Below are 23,531 nucleotides of genomic sequence, written 5' to 3' on the forward strand. Positions count from 1 at the left end.
GCGTTTAAATTATAGCCAACGCCTTATGTTCGCTTTGGAGCCCTATGAAGCTCCGGCCTGACTTATCTCTACTGCCGTTCACCCTTCCGCATAACGCATTTGTCGATTGGGCCGCTTGAAACATTTGTATAACTAAATGAAAGGCGTGAATTTTGCCGTGTAGCGTGTAGCCATACGATGTAATCCGAAAAACGGTTCAACCATTTTTGTGTACATTTATTGTTCGTTCGCTGCGCGTGGAAATCTCTCGCGTTTTCTCACTTTAATAAATTTTACTTAATAGCAAGCTTTTTCGCACCTGAACCGGCGCTGTTTTAAAACGAATTTACCGGCTCTTTGTTACGGGCGTGTCTGTTAATTCGTTTACTCTTTGCGCGATAATGGGGGCTTCTCTCGCAATTAGCCGCAATTAAGATACTCTAAGGAAATGCGAGGATTCTATCCGATTGATTTCATTGTAAACTATTTCTCCACTTACGAGATAAAAAATAAACACAATTCATAGATGTATTCCATATATATTCCCTGTTGGTACTCAATGTTAATCATTTTACTGATGTTTAATTTTATCAACACCGTTTTATGAAACTCAACCCCTTAGATATCCAATGTAAAGTTTACTTGATAACATTCAAACAGATGCAATCTTCATGAAGGTGCTGGATACATTAACTAGCGTCCGTAACGCTTTAAGATGTGATCTTAAATGAAGCATATTTGTAGTTTGGCCAGGATTACTTCGACAATAATAGTGGTGATGGTTCGTATCGATAGTCGGGCGGACGGACCACCCGTGAGTCGCTTGCACAACACTAATGGAAGCTGCATTAATGTGGCTGTAAGCTCAATTAAGAAACATGTCCTATTTAAATATTGCACATTAAATTATCCTTAGCAAAACTTAAAGGGAAAAGGAAGTTCAAATAAAATAATTTGAATAAAATGTAGCTTCTTTAGTGTGATTGCGTTGCGAGAAGAAGAATAGATAAGTAAGATGTAGTGTAAGAGATAATTCCTACCGTCTTGGTAATCGTTGTGGCGGTGAAAAGTATAGGGTGCGATCGATCACAGGGGAACGAACGAGCCCTGCCTTTTCCTAGAATTATCTGGGATTTCTTAGAGACGATCCGCCCTCGACGCGGTCCCAGTGTCTGCAGTTCGCGAGAATATACAATAAATACTAATTCTCTACTAAATTCTTCTAATAAAAATCATTAAACTATTTTTGAAATGAAATCAACACAAAAATATATAGTCGTTATTGTAAATTACGACTATTTATAATTGAAAAAGAAATAAAGACAACAAACAGACAAAGAAAGAAAGACAGCGTTTTTTAACTCGCAAACAATTTAACATATTGAAATAGAATGATAAAAGTGTAATACTAATAAAGACAATTTACTCTGGACTTCTTAGGATTTTCAATACATGGTCACAGAATCCAGTTTAGAGTTCCGGAGGCTGTCTCTACTCTTCCATAGCTTGCACCACGAATAACGAGCGTGATTTATGCAGGTGCAAGCCGCAATCACGCGCCATTGTGCCGCGCCCGCGTCGGTGCCCGGCTCGAAGGATCACTGAGACTTATCAGCCATTGTGCACCTACTTCCACTGATATGGCACTGTATGTTTATCAAATGTATATATATTTCATTCGTTTAAATAATGAATTGTTACAAAATCTCAGTCGGTGTTTTAAATAACAAAATATTTAGCAACTTACCGCACTTGTATAAATTGGTCTCGTGTTCATTCTAAAAAAAATTTGGTATGGGCGTACATGGCTACCTGTCTGGTGATAAACCAGAAGCTTTTACTCAAGTAATCGATACTGAAGTATTTTCGTATCAGTATCGATAAATTAGTACCAGTTTATATCTAAACTAAATTTCAGTAGAGTACCGCGAATACATGACATAAGGAACGGAACGTGTTAAGGTGTCCACAGGAAAGTCACGCATGTTACTAGTTTTACTTAATTTCAATATTATTTTATTAGTATACTGGAAACGTACGCGTAAACAGAAACAGTCTCGTCGTACAGCAAGTTCATTCTAATATCGGAACAGCGAGTGATTCGAAACATTTTCAGCAGACATGCAGAGTGCCATTCCCGAATTAAATTCCTGCCATTTCTGAACTAGGGAAAACACTGAAATACAGCGCCGACGACTGTTTGTGGAATAAATAAGGAGACGCGTGCGATTCTCATAAAAATTGTACTTTACCGTATCAAGGACGTGATCCGTGTCGCAATTGCAGGAGCTTTGCATTTTTAAACTGTTTCGGATCGACTGGACTCTATAAAACCTTCTGCTGTGATACATTTGTCGAGCCTACGTGCTTTTAAGCTCGCCTATATTTAAATTTATTTTGTAGTGTTAAGGATTGTTAACCTGAAATTTATCCCGAAGCACGTGACTTAAAATATACGTTAACAAATTTAATGCACTCGTCGTTTGCCGGCGAACTGCGCCTACCTTTGTGAATAAAATAATAAATTAATTCAAAACGGACTGACAAATGGAACCGGACGGTGTCAGAAGCGACGCATTACGGTTAAGGATTACTTTTGCAATTTTCAATTCGTCAAGCGATCAATTAAACTGGGGTTAAATGGATTTGGGGGCGATGGGGGGGTCGGTGATCGATCACACTGAGCACATTAAGCAGTAGTTAGACGTAAGCCGCCAATGAAGGGCCTGATCGATAGATGATGTGAGAAAAAAAATGGCACTTTCTATTGGACTTAATACAAATAGCGTTTTGGATGTTTAAGTATGTACTTGCTACTTTATACAACGTATTATTGTACGAAATATGACTGGAATTCCGGCGAATCGTAAAATTAGCCGAAAACGATACGATTTCGATTCATAAATTGTGAATGATGTTGTTTTATCCCATATTGAAGCGTGTATGCTGGTAATGAAAATAAAATTTAACGGAGCGAATAACAATAGCTGGAATTATAAACTTAGTATTGATTCGAGACGAGTGAATGTTTAGAAATGTCAGTGATTATATCCCAAAAAGTAACAACAACAAGATAGAAATAAGAGTCTCCTAAAATCGCTTTATGAATACATCGTATTCGTTTACTTTGGCCATTTGCTTCGGGAAACCAAATTTTGTGCTCCAGGTACAACCAAAATTAGTAATGATTGAAGCGTTAAAAGTTTCCGACGTTTGATGTTTTCTAGGGAATATTATAACTGCGGAAAAATAAGCACAAACATGAATATACTGTAAGAAACATTACATGTTATGCTGTCTACGGAGCAAAACGTTTCTTTTGAGACGAGTTGCACCGCTAGATACGAAATTATATTTTTTGAAAGTTCATATCAGTTAAGTTCCGCAATAATTTATGATATACATATATATTAGTGGAAAGTGTATCATCGGAATGTCTCGTGCGACGTATGCGGGCGCGCCGATATCGTACGTCAATGCAGACGTTAATTATGTTGAGTGATCTTGAACGTTGCCGACATAGACCGGAACTACGTCGGGTAATTTCGAAATTTGTTTGAACATGTGGCTAAAGGTATTCTTGTTTGCTTAATTTATTGGTGACTGATTCGTTTACTTATCTAATCAAGCGACTATTAAAATATCAAAATCTATACTAACTTTAATTGGAATAATCACAGGCTAATATTATTAATCCCAATTAGTATAAAAGGCACTATTGTAGCGGCCATTAGCTATAAGCGGGCGGACACTCCCCTTCGCTGTATATTTTATCAAAGCACGACTAAAAGGGTTATTAAGGGACAATTACTTTAGCTGACCATTTTTTAATAACCGTTGTTAATATTGAACTGCAGTGTTTAGGAGAAAATTTTGAAACGTTTTCGCTTCGCTTATCGCATCGCTTGGTTTAAAATGCGTAAAATGGTTTTGGAAATAGAGAGACACCTTCCATTACTTCTATCACGTTTAGAACAATGTAATTAGCAATTGCTACTAGTGACACTTTCTAATTCAAAGTTCATAAAATTTTACCCAAAACCAAAACCTACAAATTATAATATTTTATTCGTAGTCTTCAAAAAGTCCTCATATTATAAATTGAGAATAGATTTTGATTGGTACAGATTACAGTATCTTTCTTGACCACATTTTTCTTTATATTAAATTTCTAAAGTAATGTACGTTTCTAATATTTGCGTACTGTTTATATAAGCCGAAGGCAATTAATATAAAGAGTACATGTACCTAGAGCCAATATATTTAATGATCTGCCTGAACATATCCTTTGATCGGGAGCCGAGAAGCCGATCATAGAGAGCGAAGTGAACGCAGCCACAAATTGACTTCATTTAATAATCTTATACTTTACCAAAGCTGTACGTTCGCTTCAATCAGACTAATACACAATAATTGCGGCTATTTTAACAGGTCATATTAACTCGATGTATTTATATAATTTGACGTATTTTTCTTACGATTCAATTAAAGAAATCAACAAAGTCCATTGGTGCACAGCCGAAAATCGAACCTACGACCTCAGGGATGAGAGTCGCACGCTGAAGTCACTAGGCCAACACGGCTCAATTACACTTACGCCGCATATAATCCTCCAAGATATCACCCAATAACGGCACTCGTGTGGGTTATTTATATTATTTTGCATAATACCAATCGAGTTGGGATGACGGCAATGTAAAAGAAACTCGCTTGAACGAGATTCCATCAAGGAAGGGTTGCTTGTAATAAAGTAGCTTATCCTATGATAACCGAGCTATAATCCCTCCTAGAGGCAAGAGGCTGGAACCTGATTTATTAGATAGTACTATATAGCTTAGTGAGTCTTGCGGTAAGTGTACTTATTATTATAACATAGGTAAAATAGGCTCCCATTCGTATTATATAAATAGTACGATATTAACGATATCAAACAAGTCGAAAGTGCGATATACTAAATTGGCTAAGGCATAATTTAAACTAACGATCAACTAATTAGCACTGACCGAGGTACACGTTTCAGCCGGCGCACAGATTTTAATCAGGCCCAGGTTTTGTTCGGTTGCAGCGATGTTAATACTGATTGACGCGGCATTAAGCGATGCTCTTCTCATTTTAGATTGATGGAATTGATTAGAACAAACCGGCCGCTAATTTTTCTGTGTTTTTTAATTGTACCAGCTTTTCTATTTGACCAGTTCCGCAGTTTGTTAACTCTATTCGTGGTAATAAAGAACAAGTTCATGTATTTCAGATATTCAAACGTCCATTCGCTAAATACTATTAAGCAGTCCGTATCCATGACAAATTCCATACGAAAATTGAGTTCATTGAATATGTTGAGAACATCATTTGGTACTATCAGCGCGAATCACATCCACATTTGCACCGGTGGCGGAGGCATCATTCAAATTTACACCTTCCCGACTGACAATAAAGCCGGTTTCGCTCTATTTGTGGCCGGTTGGATAATGCGTCCGGGTGCACTAACGATAATTCTCAACGCCATTATTAGCCCGCTTTGTATAGGAAATGTTCTCACTCCGGCAACTCCTCGGGCTCGGCCCACCGTGCTTGTCGATTATTGAGGTTATTCACTCAGGATTCCTACAGCTACACTCGACTTTATTCTAGGCATTGTGCGGGCAGCAAAGCTCACACATGTAACCGGCAACATTTTAATACGAACATCCAAATGTTTGCTTATTAACTAGTAAATAATTAACACGTACGCCAAACATTGGTTCGAGAAATTATACGTACGTATTTAATCTTCTAATATACACAAATTCAACATGTTCGTGAAATAAGATCTAAAATAAGTTAAACCGTTCCTCGAATATCGTAAGACGGCGGCGCGTACTATATATAGACTATTAGAATCTGTTCTAGGCATTCTTTAGAAATAAGTAATTAAAGTATTACTGTCTGAAACCGGCGAAGTTCAGTGCATTAGAGGTAGTAGTTATCTCCATACTCCTCATTCGTCTTAAGATAACTCCTTAGAACATAGCGTGAGGTATTAATGCAAAGTTATGAAGCCGGCGATGATTGGTCGTAGAAGTGGAGCGAGCTAACTTCGGCCGTTCGTACAATATTCGATAACGATTATTGTCTCGGATCCCGGTACTAAATTACTGGGAGTTATTGTAAACTCGCTCCAAGTTTACAGCGGACGGAAAATATTGCGACTGCGGCCAGTATTGGGTTTCTTGGCACTTGAATTTTAAGATCCGACGCTTACAATAAAGTGTTTCCACTCGAATGTTTATTAGCGCGGGGGAAACTTTTGTACTGGAGATGAGCAGCTTTTCAATTTCTACTTCTGAGCTTTTTATGTTATTTCACTTAAATAAAATGACAAATATTATGTATATATAATAAAATGACAAATTAGTAGGTTGTGTATAAAATATGCTTCTTATATCTTAACTTATACTGCATTGATACCATTTAACTTTTTGCTTGGGACAGTGTCGAGTATTCTCGGAGCACATCCATTTTATCAGAGTACACGCTCATCTTCTAATAGACAACACAAATCCGTCCGCCACAAGATGTCTTGTGAAACTATGAATGTATGTATATGTACGCTATGTAACGAAATATTGAACAAAGCAATGTTAACCCAAAAGGGACAGTCCATTAAATCTGTGCCGTTAGCATTATTCTCCTTCAGACTGGGATTAGGCAAGCGAGTTATAATTGTTTTGCAGAACAGTCTCTGACTTCAGCTTACTACTAAGCCTGCTTTATATCTTCTCTTTTGTATGGATTCTCAAAAATCTTTTTTTTACCCACTGTAATACAAAAAAATCGGCTCGGCTTCAGTTTTCTGTATCTGTTTCGTAATATTTTATTAACTAGAACAATATTTTTTTATATTACACGTTGTAACGATCTGACATAACAGATTGTAACTGATGTTGTTGTCAATAAATAATTATATTCGGTGGTGTTTGCAGATTAAGTATTTCCTTTATTTATCCGATATTGTACACATATGTAATCATTTAATTTTCCTCTCATTGCTAACGGTAAAATTATTATTCTTATCTTTGAAGTTTCTAAATGATGTTGCCTCGAGTAGGGCCAACGCCGCAGGAGAAATTTGCTTATAGGCCTACGTACGGATATTCTTTTATTAGGGTTTACAGGCGAAATGGAATTCATTAGAAAATCCTTTTTTAGTGTTCTTAATTCAAGTATTGAAATAGTTTAGTCTTCGTTGATGACAAATAAAGGCTATCATATGTTATGCAAAAAAAATGTGTGCGTGTACTAGGTGTACACACGTAAGAAGTGAAACTTCTTTATGACCTTATTTTTCGAAAAATGATCTACTATATGAAACTTTAAAGAAATTGGTTAAATAAAGTTAAATTAGATAAAGTTTAACAAAAGGCTTTTATTATCATAGACATGAATACAAATACAATTATTTCATTTTAACTTATTACTGTACTACTATGTAGTAGTAAGATTATTACAGAATTTCATTAATTGTAATAGAATTATTAGTATTACTATCATTGTTATCGTTATTATATATTTTTGTTACTAATGGCTTCGAATCTCTTCGGATCAACCGTGGTAGGGACAAGAAAAAGATGGCGCGTAACCGAAAAATGTGACAAATGTGTGTAAATTTTTTTCCAACGCCGATAAAGAAGTTTGACTTTAAAAAGCAACATGGCGCGTAACCTGCTACAAAATTTCTCCCATACGTCGATAAAGAAGTTTCACTTCAAAAGATGGCGCGTAACGGAAAAATGTGACGCGTAACGCAAAAATGTTACACTAAATTTTTTTCCAACCCCGATAAAGAAGTTTCACTTCAAAAATAAATAATTGTTACATTTAAATTAAAAAAGGATTTATTAAACATCAAAGACTATTTATAATATCTACTTACACTAATGTCATTTATAAAATAATTTTAATAACAAAGTCTGACGAACGGGTCAAACAAATATGGAAACTCACATTATTATTATTCAATCATGCGACATCCACTCGACAAGGGAACATAATAGCCGATGTATATCTATTATTTGGTAGATACAACGTTAGTGAGGCAACGCAGTGATAATTCAAAGTAAACATGGAGCGATCGACAGGTGGAATTCAGAATATACGTAACTAAATAATTAAGATTTCTCGATACCAGAGATGTTTGAGAGTTGCGTTCGATTTATCGTTTGGATCCGATTACTCGATGGTTTAATTTTTCCATAATTAACAAGTCTTGAACCTATATAAATACATATATTTATTAAATGTTACACGATTCCTGTTCAGTGATAGTTAATAGCAAATACTTTTACAGTTCAAAAATAGATTACATTACAATTACAAGTAAGAATTGTATTGAGTAAAGGTTTGTACAGGTAACCGCAGTCGCACCGCGATCGCGTGAGGTGATGTTTGGTTTGAAGCTCAACTGTAATTGCGATACTACCTACCTTTGCCTTGCCAACAATTTACAATTGCAATTTACACTTCAGTAAAGACAAACACTTCAGGTTTAGTCGTATTTTAATTCTATTTGCAAGAAATGCAGTTAAAAATTGCTGGGCCTCACATACGTATGGCACAGAATACAGTTTGGAGGAAGGCAACTCTAGAGAGTGTAGAACCTGAAAGTTCACTTAGTCAAATGAAGTGAGTACAAGACCAAAGAGGTGTAGTGGAATGAGTGATGTCCACATAATTGATTCGAGCGGACTGCTCTCCAGATATCGATTGGGCCGAGAATAGAGGAGCTGCGATTGATTAATCGAACGCTTGTCGGCACCGATCGGACTTAATTGAAAAGTCAACGTCTCGATGTTTGTCGATCGATGCTCGATACGTGCTTTATTTCGCTTTGTCCGTAATTAGCCGACATCTTGTCGATATTATCTTCTCTCATTCGATTATAATTCAGAGTCTTTTACTTAGTAGACTGAATTTGTGTCAATGGTAGAGGGATTCTCCGAATTCCAATCTCCGATTTAAATTTGACAATAGGCCGTAACAACCCAAAACCATCATAATATAATACAAAATTACATATATCAAATATATGGGAAGAAGCAACAAATAAAACATGCAATGAGCTTTATATCGCGTAAGCCTTTATCTTTTTGGAGCAGAAAGTCGAATCGAGATAGTTTAAAATGACAATAAACAATACGAACAGAATGACAGCTTACGAAAACATCACAATTAGAGAACAATGGGCCTCGAAAATTTCAATGAATTCTCTTCATAAAGAAAAAATAATACTTTTGCAGAACAATTAGCGGTTTTATAAAAGCCATAATGCTCGCATCGAGTTCCTGAAGCCGCAGCCACAATGCGACTGACCGTGGCCGCCATTTTGTGCAAAATTCAGATTTCGCGCGAAATGGCCGACACATCCGTCGCTCGCAGACGCATTGTGCTTGTTTAAATATTAAAATAGAGTTTTGAATAATGAGCCATTTTCGTGTATATTTTACATTTATTGCCGTGTTTGCAGTCCTCGCCAGATTTGATATTCTTGTGTGAATACGGCTTTATCTTTATTTGTGCAGACGAATTTTAATACCCGCTGTTTTATGAAATCTGGAGCGAACTGCATTTGATAAAAGGATATATTCTTTATAGTATGCAAAGAGAGCTAGCCACTACGGTTAAAGCTGTATATATCTGATTAAATTAAAACCTTTTTAAATATTCACAATTATAAAATAATTTATTCGACTTAGCTTGCCAATTTGAAAAATATAATAATAATAGTATTAACTCTACTGTCATAGTATAAGTACATATATAGAAAACGTAGTTATTTGGCTTTTCGGAGGCATAAATTACACGCACACATGTGACCCCCGTAATAAAGAGTTCTTTGGGAGAAATGGTTGGGCTTCGAAAATGTTTATTACGTACAAAATGCGACTTATTACGAAGTTTAAAGTAAAATTGGAGGATTGTGTTTTTTTATTAAAATATGATGAAATTTATTTAATTGTTTATGATCAACATACAATACATACTTCTCATTTTATTCAATTACCCCTATCCACCGATTCAACTTTTAGAAGTTTGTGGTAAAGCCCCGTACAGGGAGGACGATGCATTGGCCGTTTCCGCTGCGTCTGTGGCGGGAATGTTCTTTGTTCCAACTAGACTACGATCGCCATAATATTCCGAGAATGTTTCATTTATGTTTAGCGACGCTCGTAAATTTGTTTAGCAGTTATTATGTCGGCTATGATAGGAATTGGGGTTCGCAATTTCAGTTATAAGGCACGACCGAGGAAAATCAAATACAGAAGTACGAATATTTACAGCGACTTGCATAATTTCTCTGCCAGAGAATCTGTAGATTGTTGTCGAAATATCTCATCATCGTTAAAGAAAGCGTTTTGTTAAATTTAGCAATGTTTTACAAATATCGGATACACATCGTTGAATAGAATTGTACACTGGTACAATAGATGTTGTTCTCGGCGATAGTAAGCAGAAAGACAAGGCAAAAGCTCATTTAATTGAAGAAATAACAAAAGGATGAACTTGAGACGAGGCGACGTTATTAACGCGCGCCTTAAAAGCCTTTTTGCCGAGCTTCTGTTCTCACACGTGCGAGTTGTTCCCAACTAAGTGAAACATCTCTCTACACCCGTAAGAACAGCATAACAAAATATATTAACAGAATTACTCTAGTTATATTAACGTTTTCAGAACATATTCGATGAAATACAATTCTCCAATAAGTTTTCAGTGCAACCATTAAATCTAAAGGCACGTCGTTGCCAAATTAGATTAGACCTTTTTAAGAGGAGAGGTATTTACTTAAAATTCTCGGGACTAGACTCAGAAATTTTCATGTTTAATTGTTTAAGTATTTGCTGAATGGCGAGACAGACTACGATTAAGAATTAAGGAGAGAATGCTAATAATCCGTTCACGACTGTTTATTATTTATGACTTCGTTTAGTTTTCCATCGCGGTCTCGTTTGAATCAACGGAAGTTCTAACAATTAACAAGTTTGTAAATAATTAATTCAAAGAAGCGTTTATTAGGGTTTTCTCCTTTCTAGAAATTAGTAGATTATAAAATTCATTCATTAACTACGTTAATCAAATATTAAGTGAATGCGAATTTTGGGTAACTAATATATTTGGAGGTAATTTGTAAATATGATCTGCGGTTTATTTGGTGTTCGCTTACGTATTTCATATCGTAACTCTCTAATTCAATTATTATCTTCGTCTTACCCTCTAATAAAAACTTTCTCTATGAAAGCTTTCTTTATAAACATTAAATGTGAAGTTTTTTATCCATCTTATAATAAACGAAGAGAAATAATTAATTATCTTCCAACAACTTATTAACGAGCAAATAATAACCGCAAAACGATAAAAGGTCGTGGGAAATTGTCGATAAATTGACGTTCAAAGGGCCTGCTTGCATTTATTACGCCATCGGTCTCATCGCTCATCACTCCAAGCGGCTGGAAAAGCAATTGGTTATATTTGACACTTGCTCAGATAAAAAATCGCTACTACTTTGCTCGTATCACGATTATTGTTCTATTTACACACTGTTTCGTCCCGAAAAGAATGGAAAAACGGACATGGGACAAAAAACTGTTTGTATTGAGAATGACTAAAATAACTGTACATTAGATTTTGATAGAAAAGTCATTGGATAATATTTTTGCAATACATAAGTAAAAGTTCATGTAATATTTCAGTTAGGTATTTAATGTAAAAGAGAGTAGTGGTTTACGATGAAATGATTAGAAACCGTTCCCGGGGTGCTAGAAGGCCACGAGAGAGTCGCTTTATGGCATCCGACGCCTTAAGTTTGATTTATAGCTTTCATTTGACCAAGATAAAAGCCGTATTGATAAAGAATACATATTCAAAAAAAATTGTGTACCGATTGAAAATACATAGTAATAATAAATAATAACTACACGTATTCGATGTCTACATAAATACTGTCTACATAAATAGTTAAAAACATAGTCTTTTCAATAAAATGTAAATATTAGAAAAAGGATTATTTTCTTGTTCGCAAAAAGTATACAATCAACAATTACCAGCGTACTTTCGTTAAAATTAAGACTGATTTAGTTTTAATGAAGAAAAGGGTTTGATTACAACAAAAGTTATATTTATATCTTTATAACTTTTAATTTATAAAGTAACAATATATTATATATACATATTTGTTTTTGTTCTCAGCCTAGTTAAGTAAGTCAAAGATGTGTATCGGAGAGCAAAGATGATATTTGTGTATTACTGGGGCCCAAATGTCTAGAATGTCCAATTAATGTCCAAATGGCAGGCTAAAATATTTCTGTTAATGTATGTATAATAATTCACGGTATTATTAAAAAAATGCGTTTTTTTTTTATGGCTCTGGCACGATTTGTGCATTAGCCAGCGTCAAGTATAGGATTTTTTTATATAATTCGTTGCTTGTCTTTAGAAATTCGACCGTGTCCTCCATGTACGGTTTAGGCACTCGCCCGGTACCGCACAACCCTCCTAAAGGCCGAGAACAAATTTAAATTAAATTAAAACTTGCCCTCGAACCGGGTATCGAACCCGGTACCCCTCACCTAGCTGCCACTTAATAAGACCGCTAGGCTATGAGGCCCCCAAAAAAATAATTCGTTATAGTTATCCTCACGTGTGCTTGATGTGAGATAAAAAAAGTTACATATAATTCTTAATAATAAAATAAGTGAATTTGCCTCATTAGTAAACTTTCACACGCGCTATTAATTAACTTCAGCACTTCAACTCTTCTCCTTCATTAATTTCATTTACTTTCCAAGTTTTTGATTACATGTAGCGATTTCGAAAATTTGTATTCGCTTCAAATTAGCAATGCGTTTGATATTTTTATAAAGCTGTAGTAGTTTCACCAAATGCAAAACTACGTTTGAAAAATTTACGAGAACTATATAAAAGCGAACGAGTGAGCTAAGAGTCGTGAGTTGCGAGCCGTGAGCCGCGAACTGAGAGTGGGCGATGTAAACGCCGGGTGTTTAAAGTTGTGCTGTAAATACAAGTTTAAGTCGAATAAAGTTTTCATCTCTACTACTAATTGACGCTTAGCTACAATTTAATCAAGATTAATGTGTGGTTTAATCTGTACAAAGAGAAGACAAAGTTACCATAGCTTTTCGTTTGCTCAAATGACACAACGCCATGAAAAAGGCATGAATTAATAAACACTCGTTCCGTGTTAGTTATCAGGCGCGGCCGCAATTAGCGCGCACGGTAAGGCTCGCGTACCGCGCACGCAACGCGCCCTAACGCTAGTCGCGTGCGATTCGATTTAATAATACGCTTGCACGATACTCGAATGGGCCGCCCGAAATAATAAACGATTGTAATTCGTTACGTAAATAAACAATCACTTATGTTAATTAACTATTAGTCTGAAGACTATTGTTTTTTCAAAACAAAAATGTTCGTAACTGTTCGAGCGATTCACGTAAACGACGATCAAACTGAAATAAAATATTCCGTAGAACAATAATAGGGAATCCTCTTAGCTGTGTGCCTTTTATCGCGTCGTGAAATAAAAGATCCTATCAAAATTTAAACGCATCTCGCAATCTCGCCGGTTGTTACTTGTTGTTTTAAATTCAAATTGTCCCTACACACCGCTCCGGGAACGCTCCGTCATTGTGTTATTAAAAGCTTTTCCCGTCTTACTCGACCGTGTCGGATTAATGATGGTGTCTCGTCATACTCAACTAAAATTGTATAAAATTGTACCATTTTATTTTTCCCAGGGCCACGCCGCCGGCGGTCAGACAGTCTACGTATTCTATTGTCTAATTGCGAGAATATAACGCATATAACTATTAAAACAAATCTGAAAAATAAAAGTCGTTCGCAATGTAAAACCGTGACGGGTTTCAAGCACACTGTTATTCGTTTCGTAGTCCAACACTTAATTTAATTTGCGATATGCAAAAGTGCATGTAGCAAAATAAATGAATTTAACTGTGCCCAGGCTCACGGCGTTACTCGCTTAACTCGATTTCCCTTTGTGATAATTTCCACAAACAGTCGCGTGGTAGGAGAGCAGTTTAAATACAAAACAAATTACGTTCCGCCAGGAATGCACGCTAACTTTAATTTTACAACGATAACCACAGACTGAAAGAGTGCCGCTACCGGCTCGGAGGCAACAATGTGCGTGGTGACTGCACTACAGGAGTTAATTGAAACAGTTAATCCAGCTCTATCTGCTAATGTCAAGTACATCGTTAACGTTATCATAGTTCCCATGAGACAAGCAAATAAATGAACAGGGAACTTTGAAGAATAGCTTTTTGGTCTAAAAGCAGAAAACTGTGGTTTTGTCAAGTGAGAAATTGTGTCACTATTTCCTTGAAAAGGGGAAATTTATTAATGTCCTTTAACATTTACCCGTCCAGATGACTGATTGTATGAGAATGGTAACTAAAAAGTGAGGTCATTAATCTTTTTATCTAAGTTCAGAAATTTGCAATTCCCACAAATGACCTGTGTAAAGCGAGCAATAACTTGATTTGCGAATAAATGGCTCGGAATATGATCTACCGTTCCACTCTAATGCCTTTTAAAAGTGGGAAATTCCCGTTTATTCCTCCATTGCGCCATTAGTCACGAGGTGCTACCACAAAGTAGGTTTAAAACCGCAATCGACAATAAACATTAATGTTTGTCTACGTAAGCTATACAACTGTTTGTGTTTTGTTTTGCATTTCCACGATTCCATACTCAGCAATCGTTTTACACGTACCTATTTTTGTACTGTGTTACGTTTTTTAGCCGTAAGCGTTGGTTTAATAGTATTACTGTAACCGAATACCCTAAATTTTACTCTGTGACTGTGCGTTATATGAAAAAAGGGGTTCTCTCTGTCTCAACGATTCAACCGACGCAAACTACATTTAATATTTTGAATAGAAGAATATCATCAAAAATAAAAATGTAGTAAATGCTTAAAGAAATGACGCGGTTATGAAAGATGTAAGTTATGAAAGCTTTCTTGACTGTTAAAAAAGTCGGTAACGAAGCGTTACCTAGTGTACACTTAAATCTCCAAGAGATCCAAGTGCATTCAGAAACTACAATCCTTAGAAAGTTAGAGCTACGTGACTAGCAGATCTTAGAGAGTGCAATCTGAGCTTCAGTTCAGCGCCAATTAGTTTCAACGGCGTCTGTTTAGGGCTGCGGTGGAGCTCCGGGCTTCTAGTGCTCTCGACTCTTAGCTGTTATGTTTCGAGTCTCGATGCAATCGCAGTTTGTGAACTCACTTCGATCGCTACTTCATAACGCCCTGCCGTTTTATATCCACGTTGTCAATGGGACTAATTAAAACTCGGTAACGAGCTAGCTTGTCTGCTTACGCTGAAATAGGCATACGGAAGCATCAATACCCAAGCCAATTAAATTATTACTATCGAATCCTCATCAAAAAGCTAACTAATAAACCCTTTCCGATTCTTTATTGGGTCACAAGCCCTGGTTACATATAGTTTTCATAGGTACTTCCAGCCATAGCTTTCGAGTCAAACGGTAGATACAACGAAGACGTCTAAAGAACGACTTGAGAAATTAATGGATTCGAAAACTTAGTAGGAACAATCTCGTCGATTCCAACTTCTGCACTAAGAATCTAAGCACGTTTTAATTCGCAAGTTTTCGGGCTTGATGACTGCACCCCTTGAGGGGGATCGGTTCGTGACGAGACTCTCGATGCCAACAATAAAAACCTCGAAGGTGGGGCGTTTCTTTCAGGAAATTAGCTGTCACATTAGTTGGCTATTAACGCCCCGTGTTTTGTTCGATAGAATTTTTCCTCAGTCGAGTTCGGGCGACTAATTTGTCGTGTCATCGTGAATCATTTGTGTACCTTCGTATAATAGGCCGTGACATATTGTTTTGATCGGGGAGAACGATCTGTATTAATTTAGCATTATTTTTTCCTAATTCTGTTTCGCTGCTATTTTTTCAGGCTACGAAAATAATTAAATAATACACGTGTTAGTAATTGTAATAATACAGTTTAAGAGTGCTACACTATTATGTAAACCGAGAGTTCCAGAGCGCGCTACTTAACAACATCAAAGATATATTTACGGAGTGTTTGTCGGTAGAAATCCACTTATTCTCAACTTGACAAATCATAAACTATCCAATCTCATTGAGCGGGAAACCCCATTCTGGTAAGCGTTCGCAATCTAGCGCAAGAGGCTGCCTCAAACGGAATTATTACAGCGAGCCACCAATAATTCAATGGTATAATTAAGAGAGATTGCTTGTACCGGCCAGCGGCTACATCACTTGGAGCGAATTAAGTTTACGCGGCTAATTATGAGTAATGAGTTATTTCTCGTTCTGCCTTCAATATTCCTGTGTTTCTGACGTTCTCGTTAATTTTTATTTTCTCTCTTTATCCAGTTTGCGATTTCGCTCGGAAACTAACTCTGGCTTCAATTAGTTTTCTCGTAGTTAAATGTAATGGGTTACGCTCGGTGAGCATTTCATTACGCGAATGCTTACAACGTTGACACCTTAATTATCGACCAGGATCTCAATACTTATTTGACATTGGCCTTCGATTCTTATTGTTACAAGATCAGGATTATCGGAGAAAACATTACTTTGTATTGGGTATAACTATAATAAGCCAAGGAATATTATTTTATGTGGCATTTTTTGACAATGCGAGCCTATTTTATCTGGAATAGATAGCCTAATTGATTTGAGGTATATGAGGTGATCTCGCATTTATTTAATTTAATTGTTCAAATTGGAATTTGTAGATACAATAAGCAGGTACAACAATGCCACGTTGTATTTTTCGTATCTATATAAATAATTGGTAATTAAAGCCAAACAAAACCTTTGGGTAAATATCTATATTAATAATATTATCACGTTCAGAAGACCGATGAAATTTAAGGAGACAGGACAACTTACTTGCGTAAAATTAGCATTTCATTCCCTCCAAGTAAGAAACAAACTTCGTAGCAATTGGCAGGAGCGAACTGCGAAGAGTTTAAGTTAAAAAAGCGTTCGTTACAGAGGACACACTGAAGTGCAATTAAAGCAAAAGAGTGAAGGATCGCAAGTGAGCTCGCAGCGATCGACTCCGATCGTTTTTTACAATTTTCAAAGCTGTAAAGGTACGACTCATGAATACAGATTCGAAATGACACGGTTGTGTGTTCGTTTTTCGGGGGTTGTTTGAAGGTAGTTTGCAGTTCCTCGTACATATGTGACGTGTGTGGCGTGACTTGTATTTATGAACGGGTTAGTGGCGTGGAAACCAGCCTTTATGGCCCCGCCGCTTTTGTTTCTCTAATACTATTTTTGTAGTTTTCGTTTGACACGCGTATTCTTTGTTGTGCATGTTTTCTGTTTTGCCAAAGTTGTGAATTTACAGAGCAATTATGGTGACATCGATATATGCCAAGCGTAGGCCCATAGTATATGAAACTCTTTTCTAAGTTTAAGCACCGCCATCTTGAATAATCATCTGTCTGAAGAGCTACACACATGGATATGTAAAGCAGACACAGGACTACATCGACACGTCTAATTAGCGCAGTTAGTGCGCGCCTAACGAGTACGTAACAAGGTAAACTTTGCTCACCGTGGAATTTCTGAAGGAGACGTCGCTGTGTGCGTGTCTTCCGATATCTTTCATTGTTATCTGTGGACAAAAACGTTTTCGATATAATTTGGGTTTTAATTGGATATTGATATTGGATTAACGATTAAAAAGAAATATCCTACTAATTACACAAGTTTTTTCTCTACAAATTGCCAATGGAACAAATTATTATCAGACGAAGGAAAGAATCGTCGAGAGCTGAAAAACAGATATATTCTTGGAAAGAAAGCCTCGTGTCTACGTTTTAAATAATAACGAAACATAGGAGAGAAAAATACCGAGCTATTAGCTCGTAGGGTGGAGTTATTGTGCGCAATATATAGAGCACACGTTATATTAAATATTAAGATCGACGGTTCTCGTCGATATGGAACAAATTTTACGCTGTAAAGAATTGGACAATATTTGCAACGCTTCCAATATTTGTACGTTAAGATGTTGAAATGTGTTTTCTTTCTTGATTTTTAGTCAAGTTTTCTTGTAACAAGTATGAGAAGTGAATAATGTAAAACTTTAAAAAAGCAAGGCCTAATGATTTGTTTGCGCAATGATTAAAGTATTCTCGGTTACAACGTATTCGATCCCAAACATTAGTTTGTGCCGGGCCGTGAATGAGCCGAGCTCACATCGGCCAAATGAGCCCAGTATCGGGCGGAACGCAATTTGCAGTAAATAAGGATATCGGTTAGCGTCATTATCCGCCCGCCCTCCGCCGCCCGCCCTCGCCTTAATGAGTCAGCCTTGAAATAGAGCTGCGTACTCGCCTTTATAGGAAAGTGGTAACTTTTCGAATAGTTTATTTTATTTAGTTAATTACGAAATTCTGGCGGGAAATTTCATCTTTTACTTAGTACAATGATTTATGTAGCTATAATAATATAATTAAATTAATTATAATAATTATATGTAATTGATGTTATTTTTAATTCTTTACGTATGTGTTGCAACGAATCTGCTACAAATGTAGTGGCTTCAGTTCAATACAAGCCGAGCTATCTTATGCTGTTTCCGCGACACAATAAATCATCCCGCAAGCGACCCACTCCGAGAGCTGCTTACTATAATATAATATATAATCAATACACAATTCCACAAAACACAATATTAATTTTCAACCTTCACCACAAATATAATTTACTCAGCATTCATCCAGCGACACGTGATATTCACGATGTTGTGTGGCCATTTTCGTTTTAACAATACGTTTCAAGAACGGTGACAAAGTGTTTAAAATATACAGGCAATAATAATCAACAAACGGCGGCTATTAAAACAAAGCACGCACTTTTACTTCATTAAAATTATTATTTAATGTTACAATGTTCAAAAAAACACTCTATATTTAAAGCGAGAAAGTCAGAGCATATTTATGCGTGATTCCATTCCGCAGAGCGTCAATAAGAAAAACGTCGGGACAGTTTTAGAATGTTAAACTCAAAATACATACATAAAAAACTCTTAGGCTAAGATAAGATCATAAAACAGCAAGCAGACTGTACTCTTGGGCCGATTGACCTAAGCCTATTGCAATTCAAATGAAAGTAATGTAAGGTATCTCACTATATCACACTCTACCCATCATTCGACGTCTGCACTGTCGCGAACTCGTGTACATTCCGTTAAAAAATGAATTTTCAATCGTGTGAAACTATCGCTTTTTGCAGACCTGTGTGGAAACGAAGTTTTTGCGTGCGTTCAGATACGATTAGAAATTAATTACCACAAAGCATATTACAAAACAATGTGTATATGTGTATGTATAACAGTAATAACTCTTGCTTTTTAAGTCAGTTTTTCCTATAGACAAGAAACAACATCGCAATGCCCTTTCGTATGTCATCCCTCATATCATCAATCGTCTTAATCGTAAATTGATGAAAGGTGTACATGCTAATGAGCAGTAATTTTCTGCGATGTAGGCATATTGTCACGTGAGTGCAGCAGATAGCAGCGGCGCAGTTAACATGAGGTTAACAAAGCCGAGCGACGGGTTCGCGCGTAATTAAAACAATGTACTCTTCAACGTGCGCCGACAAATACTGCATAATAATCTATTCAATTACTTTTACACAGTGACGATAGTACAAATAAAAGAATTTTCAATTTTTGGGCCAACGGTGGGGTTATGCAATTGCGTGGCCCCTTAATTGTTCGTGTAAACGAAATTTGAAAATGTTATGAGTTTAATACGAAATGAAATGGTCTGTGACGAGGGTAGTTACGTAAACGGCTGTGTCTGTCCGTGAGTCACCCCGCACTGGAAAATCGTTCGGTTTAAGTTCCGCCTCAATGGACAATTATAATTTGTTCGATTTATTGAAACGGGAACCACACATACGTTAAACGATTATTGGTTATTCGTATATGGCTGTTTTAATTTAAATAAAATTATATTCAAAAAAATATTTTTTGTTTAAGCGAGCAGACAGCAAATTAGAGTACGCATCAGTATGTTAAGCCGTGTTCTATTAATATGTAGATCAGATCACTTTTTAATGAAAATATATAATACAATTTTATTGCTTCTACGAAGTGACAATTGAGATATATAACTATGTGTTTATGTGAACTATGAAGTATTTCAATAGAGTCAATACATCATATTGTAGACTGTGGAAGTAAAGGAATCGATGGAAACAATGAGTCGTTGACACAATGAAGACAACTCGAGACTCAACATATGCGTGAGTATTGTCGCTCCGTCGCGACAACTCCACTCCCAACACACTGCCGATAGTCACTTTGCATTGAAAAAATTCAGCTACCACCACACCACAGTCTAGTAACGTTTGCGTAGTGGAGAGAAGACGATACTCAGTTTTATTCAAATGCAAAACTATTAAGTAGGATTTGATTTAATTAATAAAAGTTGTTTAACACTATATACAATATCTACAATATCAGTTTTAGAATTAGGAATAAGAATTAAATTAGCAAATTTGATTTAATTATTAGAAATTCATATTAAATTGATACATATATTACTTTGAACGGTGTTAATTAGCAAGAATTGCAAACAAGTGCGCATTCATATCTACACGATGCCGTAACTGGGGGCGAGAGCTGGTTACAGAATTTTTCAGAGTTAGCTTGATGCCGTACACTGTGGTGCACTTGTTTTTATTCGTCACTAACGAGTGTAACGCATTGAACTGCGAGAGCCGCCCTCAGCGCCTTTGACGAGCCCCGATTGTTTCGATACAAACGGAAACACTCCTCGCCCTAAAAGGTTTTACAACTGAGCCTACACCCAGACTTAGGCTGCATTTCAATGAGAGAACGCGCGGTTTTGCATATTTCACTCGGCAACGATGAAAGCAAATAAATACAGGCATTTCATTTCTTTTGAAAAGTTTTTGGCTACAATGTCTCGAACTCGTTTCCAGATCGAGTATAGCTCGGGTCTATAAGGTATATGCACACATCACCGCTTTAATCGAAATTACTAAAATACGAAGCGGGTTTTAAAACGTTCGTAAACTCGTTTTCCCGGCAGCTTGTCCGCGGACAGTTTTTCGTGAAAAATGAGCCACCGAATGCGGCGCTTTTAGCCCAGTTTCGGGCAGTCACGGCACGACCGGCCGATTTCCTTCGCCGGTCAATTGGAGTGCTCCGCTAAATAGCTTCACCTAATAGTGCCGAGGAACTCGCTCAGATTATAAACGATGTGGGAGGTATTTTTTAGGAAATAGATAAATTTTATTCTAGATTGCAATATGCATGCATTTACAAAACTAATAATGTCCGCCCGTCGAAAGGATCAAGTCCATGCAAAAATAGATTGATCAAAGGGCAGTAATGGTTGTTAAAGGCAGAGCATTTCGGGACAAGAGCGCATGTTTATTACAGACCGAGCCCGACCCTCGATTTGCATAACCGTCTCGTAATTAGAAACCATCTCCGGTCATCCTTTGTCCCATTCCACTCAGTCCTAGTCATACGGGCGTTCCGAATTAGTCTTAGCACGTTGTCAGTAAGAGTATTACCATTTCTATATGCACTTAACGGTAACGTTTTCACAATAACAATTACAGGATACAAATCTGTATCTGTAATACTTTTATTTTATGCAAAGTAAAAACAATATAAAACTATTTTCGTATTTAACAATTTATAAACAACATTTAAGTGACAGGATGATGTTACAGATCTAACGCAAATTTTAATTGCTTTGATAAAAACTTGGCAATAGCATTTTCAAAATAGGTTGCATACACTTTTGGAAATGCTGTATGAATATGCATATTTGTGTCGACGGCATGTTAACGAAACAGCCGGCTGCAAAGAGCTCCATAAATAATTAATTTGTGTGTTTGCATCCTTAATGCGGTGTAATGTTAATCGGCTCGGCTTTTACTACTCTTACCACATTGCAGGCAAATAAAATTACGCAACATTACATTTTAAAGCTTTGTATTGACTTATTCATCGAAATTACCCCAACTTTTGATAATGCCCACAACAGAGGCAACTAGTAAATTCAGAGTTCGAAAGACATACAAGGTTGTATAAGAAATAAATACATGCAAAATATTATCTAGCTTCAATGAAGTTATACATGTATATCATTTGGTAAGGGTGTACAATTAAAATAACTATATAAACATTCCAAATGATACTTGGCGACTCTGAAAAGGGAAAGCTTCAATATGTACGGCCTGTTCACGTCTAATTACAATTTTAATGCGTACACACCTTCCGAAGGGGTCGTTAGTTCTACATTATATAGAACACAATGGTAAGAAAAATAAGCAGACAGGTGGAGAGGCACGTTCCGTGGCTGAGGGCCCTTGCCTCGTCATTACCGCCCTTCTAAGCTGCTTTCCATTATTTTGTAAGGTTTACTCACTGTTACCGAGTCAAATAAAAAAACAAACGTCGATCATAATTGGGCAACTTGGCGAATAGAATGTAACGGATACCAAAGCTAAGCTATACATTTAAGCTTTCATATAATAGTATTAATGCGTTGCGTGTTAAAACTGTAAATAGTTTAGTGTCGGTACAGTGAGTAAAGCAGCAGTAGCCCCGTACTAAACATAAACAATAGAACAAATGATAGCCGTGATAAATGTTCGTCTCAGAAATGGCGCTCATTCCCGATTGATTGCGGATCATTCCGACAATGGAAAATTGCCTTTAGGCGCCTAATATCCGCTGCCTTTCAACTGAATGAAGCCTATTCTTTTTCGAACTGTATCAATTTGCAATAGCATTCTGTTTTCCTAAAGTTCTGGAATCATGAAGAATTAATTTATATTATGCTCAGTATAATACTTTCTTTATTTACGACCTGTGTGTAAAGATATTTTTCATGTCGACATGGGTGGGTCAATCATTATATTAATTTGGAAAATATATCTGTGTGCGTATTGCTGGATGCTTTCGAAGTTCTCCGAAACGGGCGCAAGTACGTTCCTTGTAATTCGGGTGGAGTTGGCGCGCGATCGGATTCACTTGTTTTAACTCCGCTTATTTATTGCCGAGACAGTAATCGAATGTGAAACGGGAGGGGGGCTGCGATCGGATTAGGGGATTTTTTGTAGACAGTAAAAACGGATTCCGCTTTAGATTAAGAGCTCGGCTTACTGTCTTTTGCCTTGTAAAGAGATATCTATTAGCGTTTAAAGTGTTACTTGAACTACTGAAGCCCCTTGACATCCAACACGTACAGAGGTGATGGACAGTTTATATGGAAATCACATTAAGTATCCCTACGGTATCATCGCATAGTTTCTAATTGTTTTCTAGAACATTAAAATTGCAAGTTAAGTAGATTTCTCTTCCTCTTGATTGAAAACTAATAAATCAATTTTGTTCTTTGATGAGTTTAAGTGATTCTCTGAAAAATTCGTTCTGCATTAAATAAAGCCCAAAGCTGGCC

General features: G+C 36.6%; 1 protein-coding gene across 5 annotated transcripts in view; it reads right to left on the bottom strand.

Moving 5' to 3' along the window:
- LOC125055743 (leucine-rich repeat-containing protein let-4-like) overlaps positions 1-23,531 on the bottom strand; it is a 179,384-nt gene that overhangs the window by 12,136 nt on the left and 143,717 nt on the right. For all 5 annotated transcript variants that reach the window (XM_047658282.1, XM_047658283.1, XM_047658280.1 and 2 more), the window contains one exon: positions 17,627-17,686. In XM_047658282.1, coding sequence (XP_047514238.1) covers positions 17,627-17,680 — 54 coding nt within the window. In that variant the 5' untranslated portion in view covers positions 17,681-17,686. The remainder of the gene's footprint in view (positions 1-17,626; positions 17,687-23,531) is intronic.

Source organism: Pieris napi, chromosome 14 (genome assembly GCF_905475465.1).
Source record: "Pieris napi chromosome 14, ilPieNapi1.2, whole genome shotgun sequence".
Lineage (NCBI taxonomy): Eukaryota > Metazoa > Arthropoda > Insecta > Lepidoptera > Pieridae > Pieris > Pieris napi.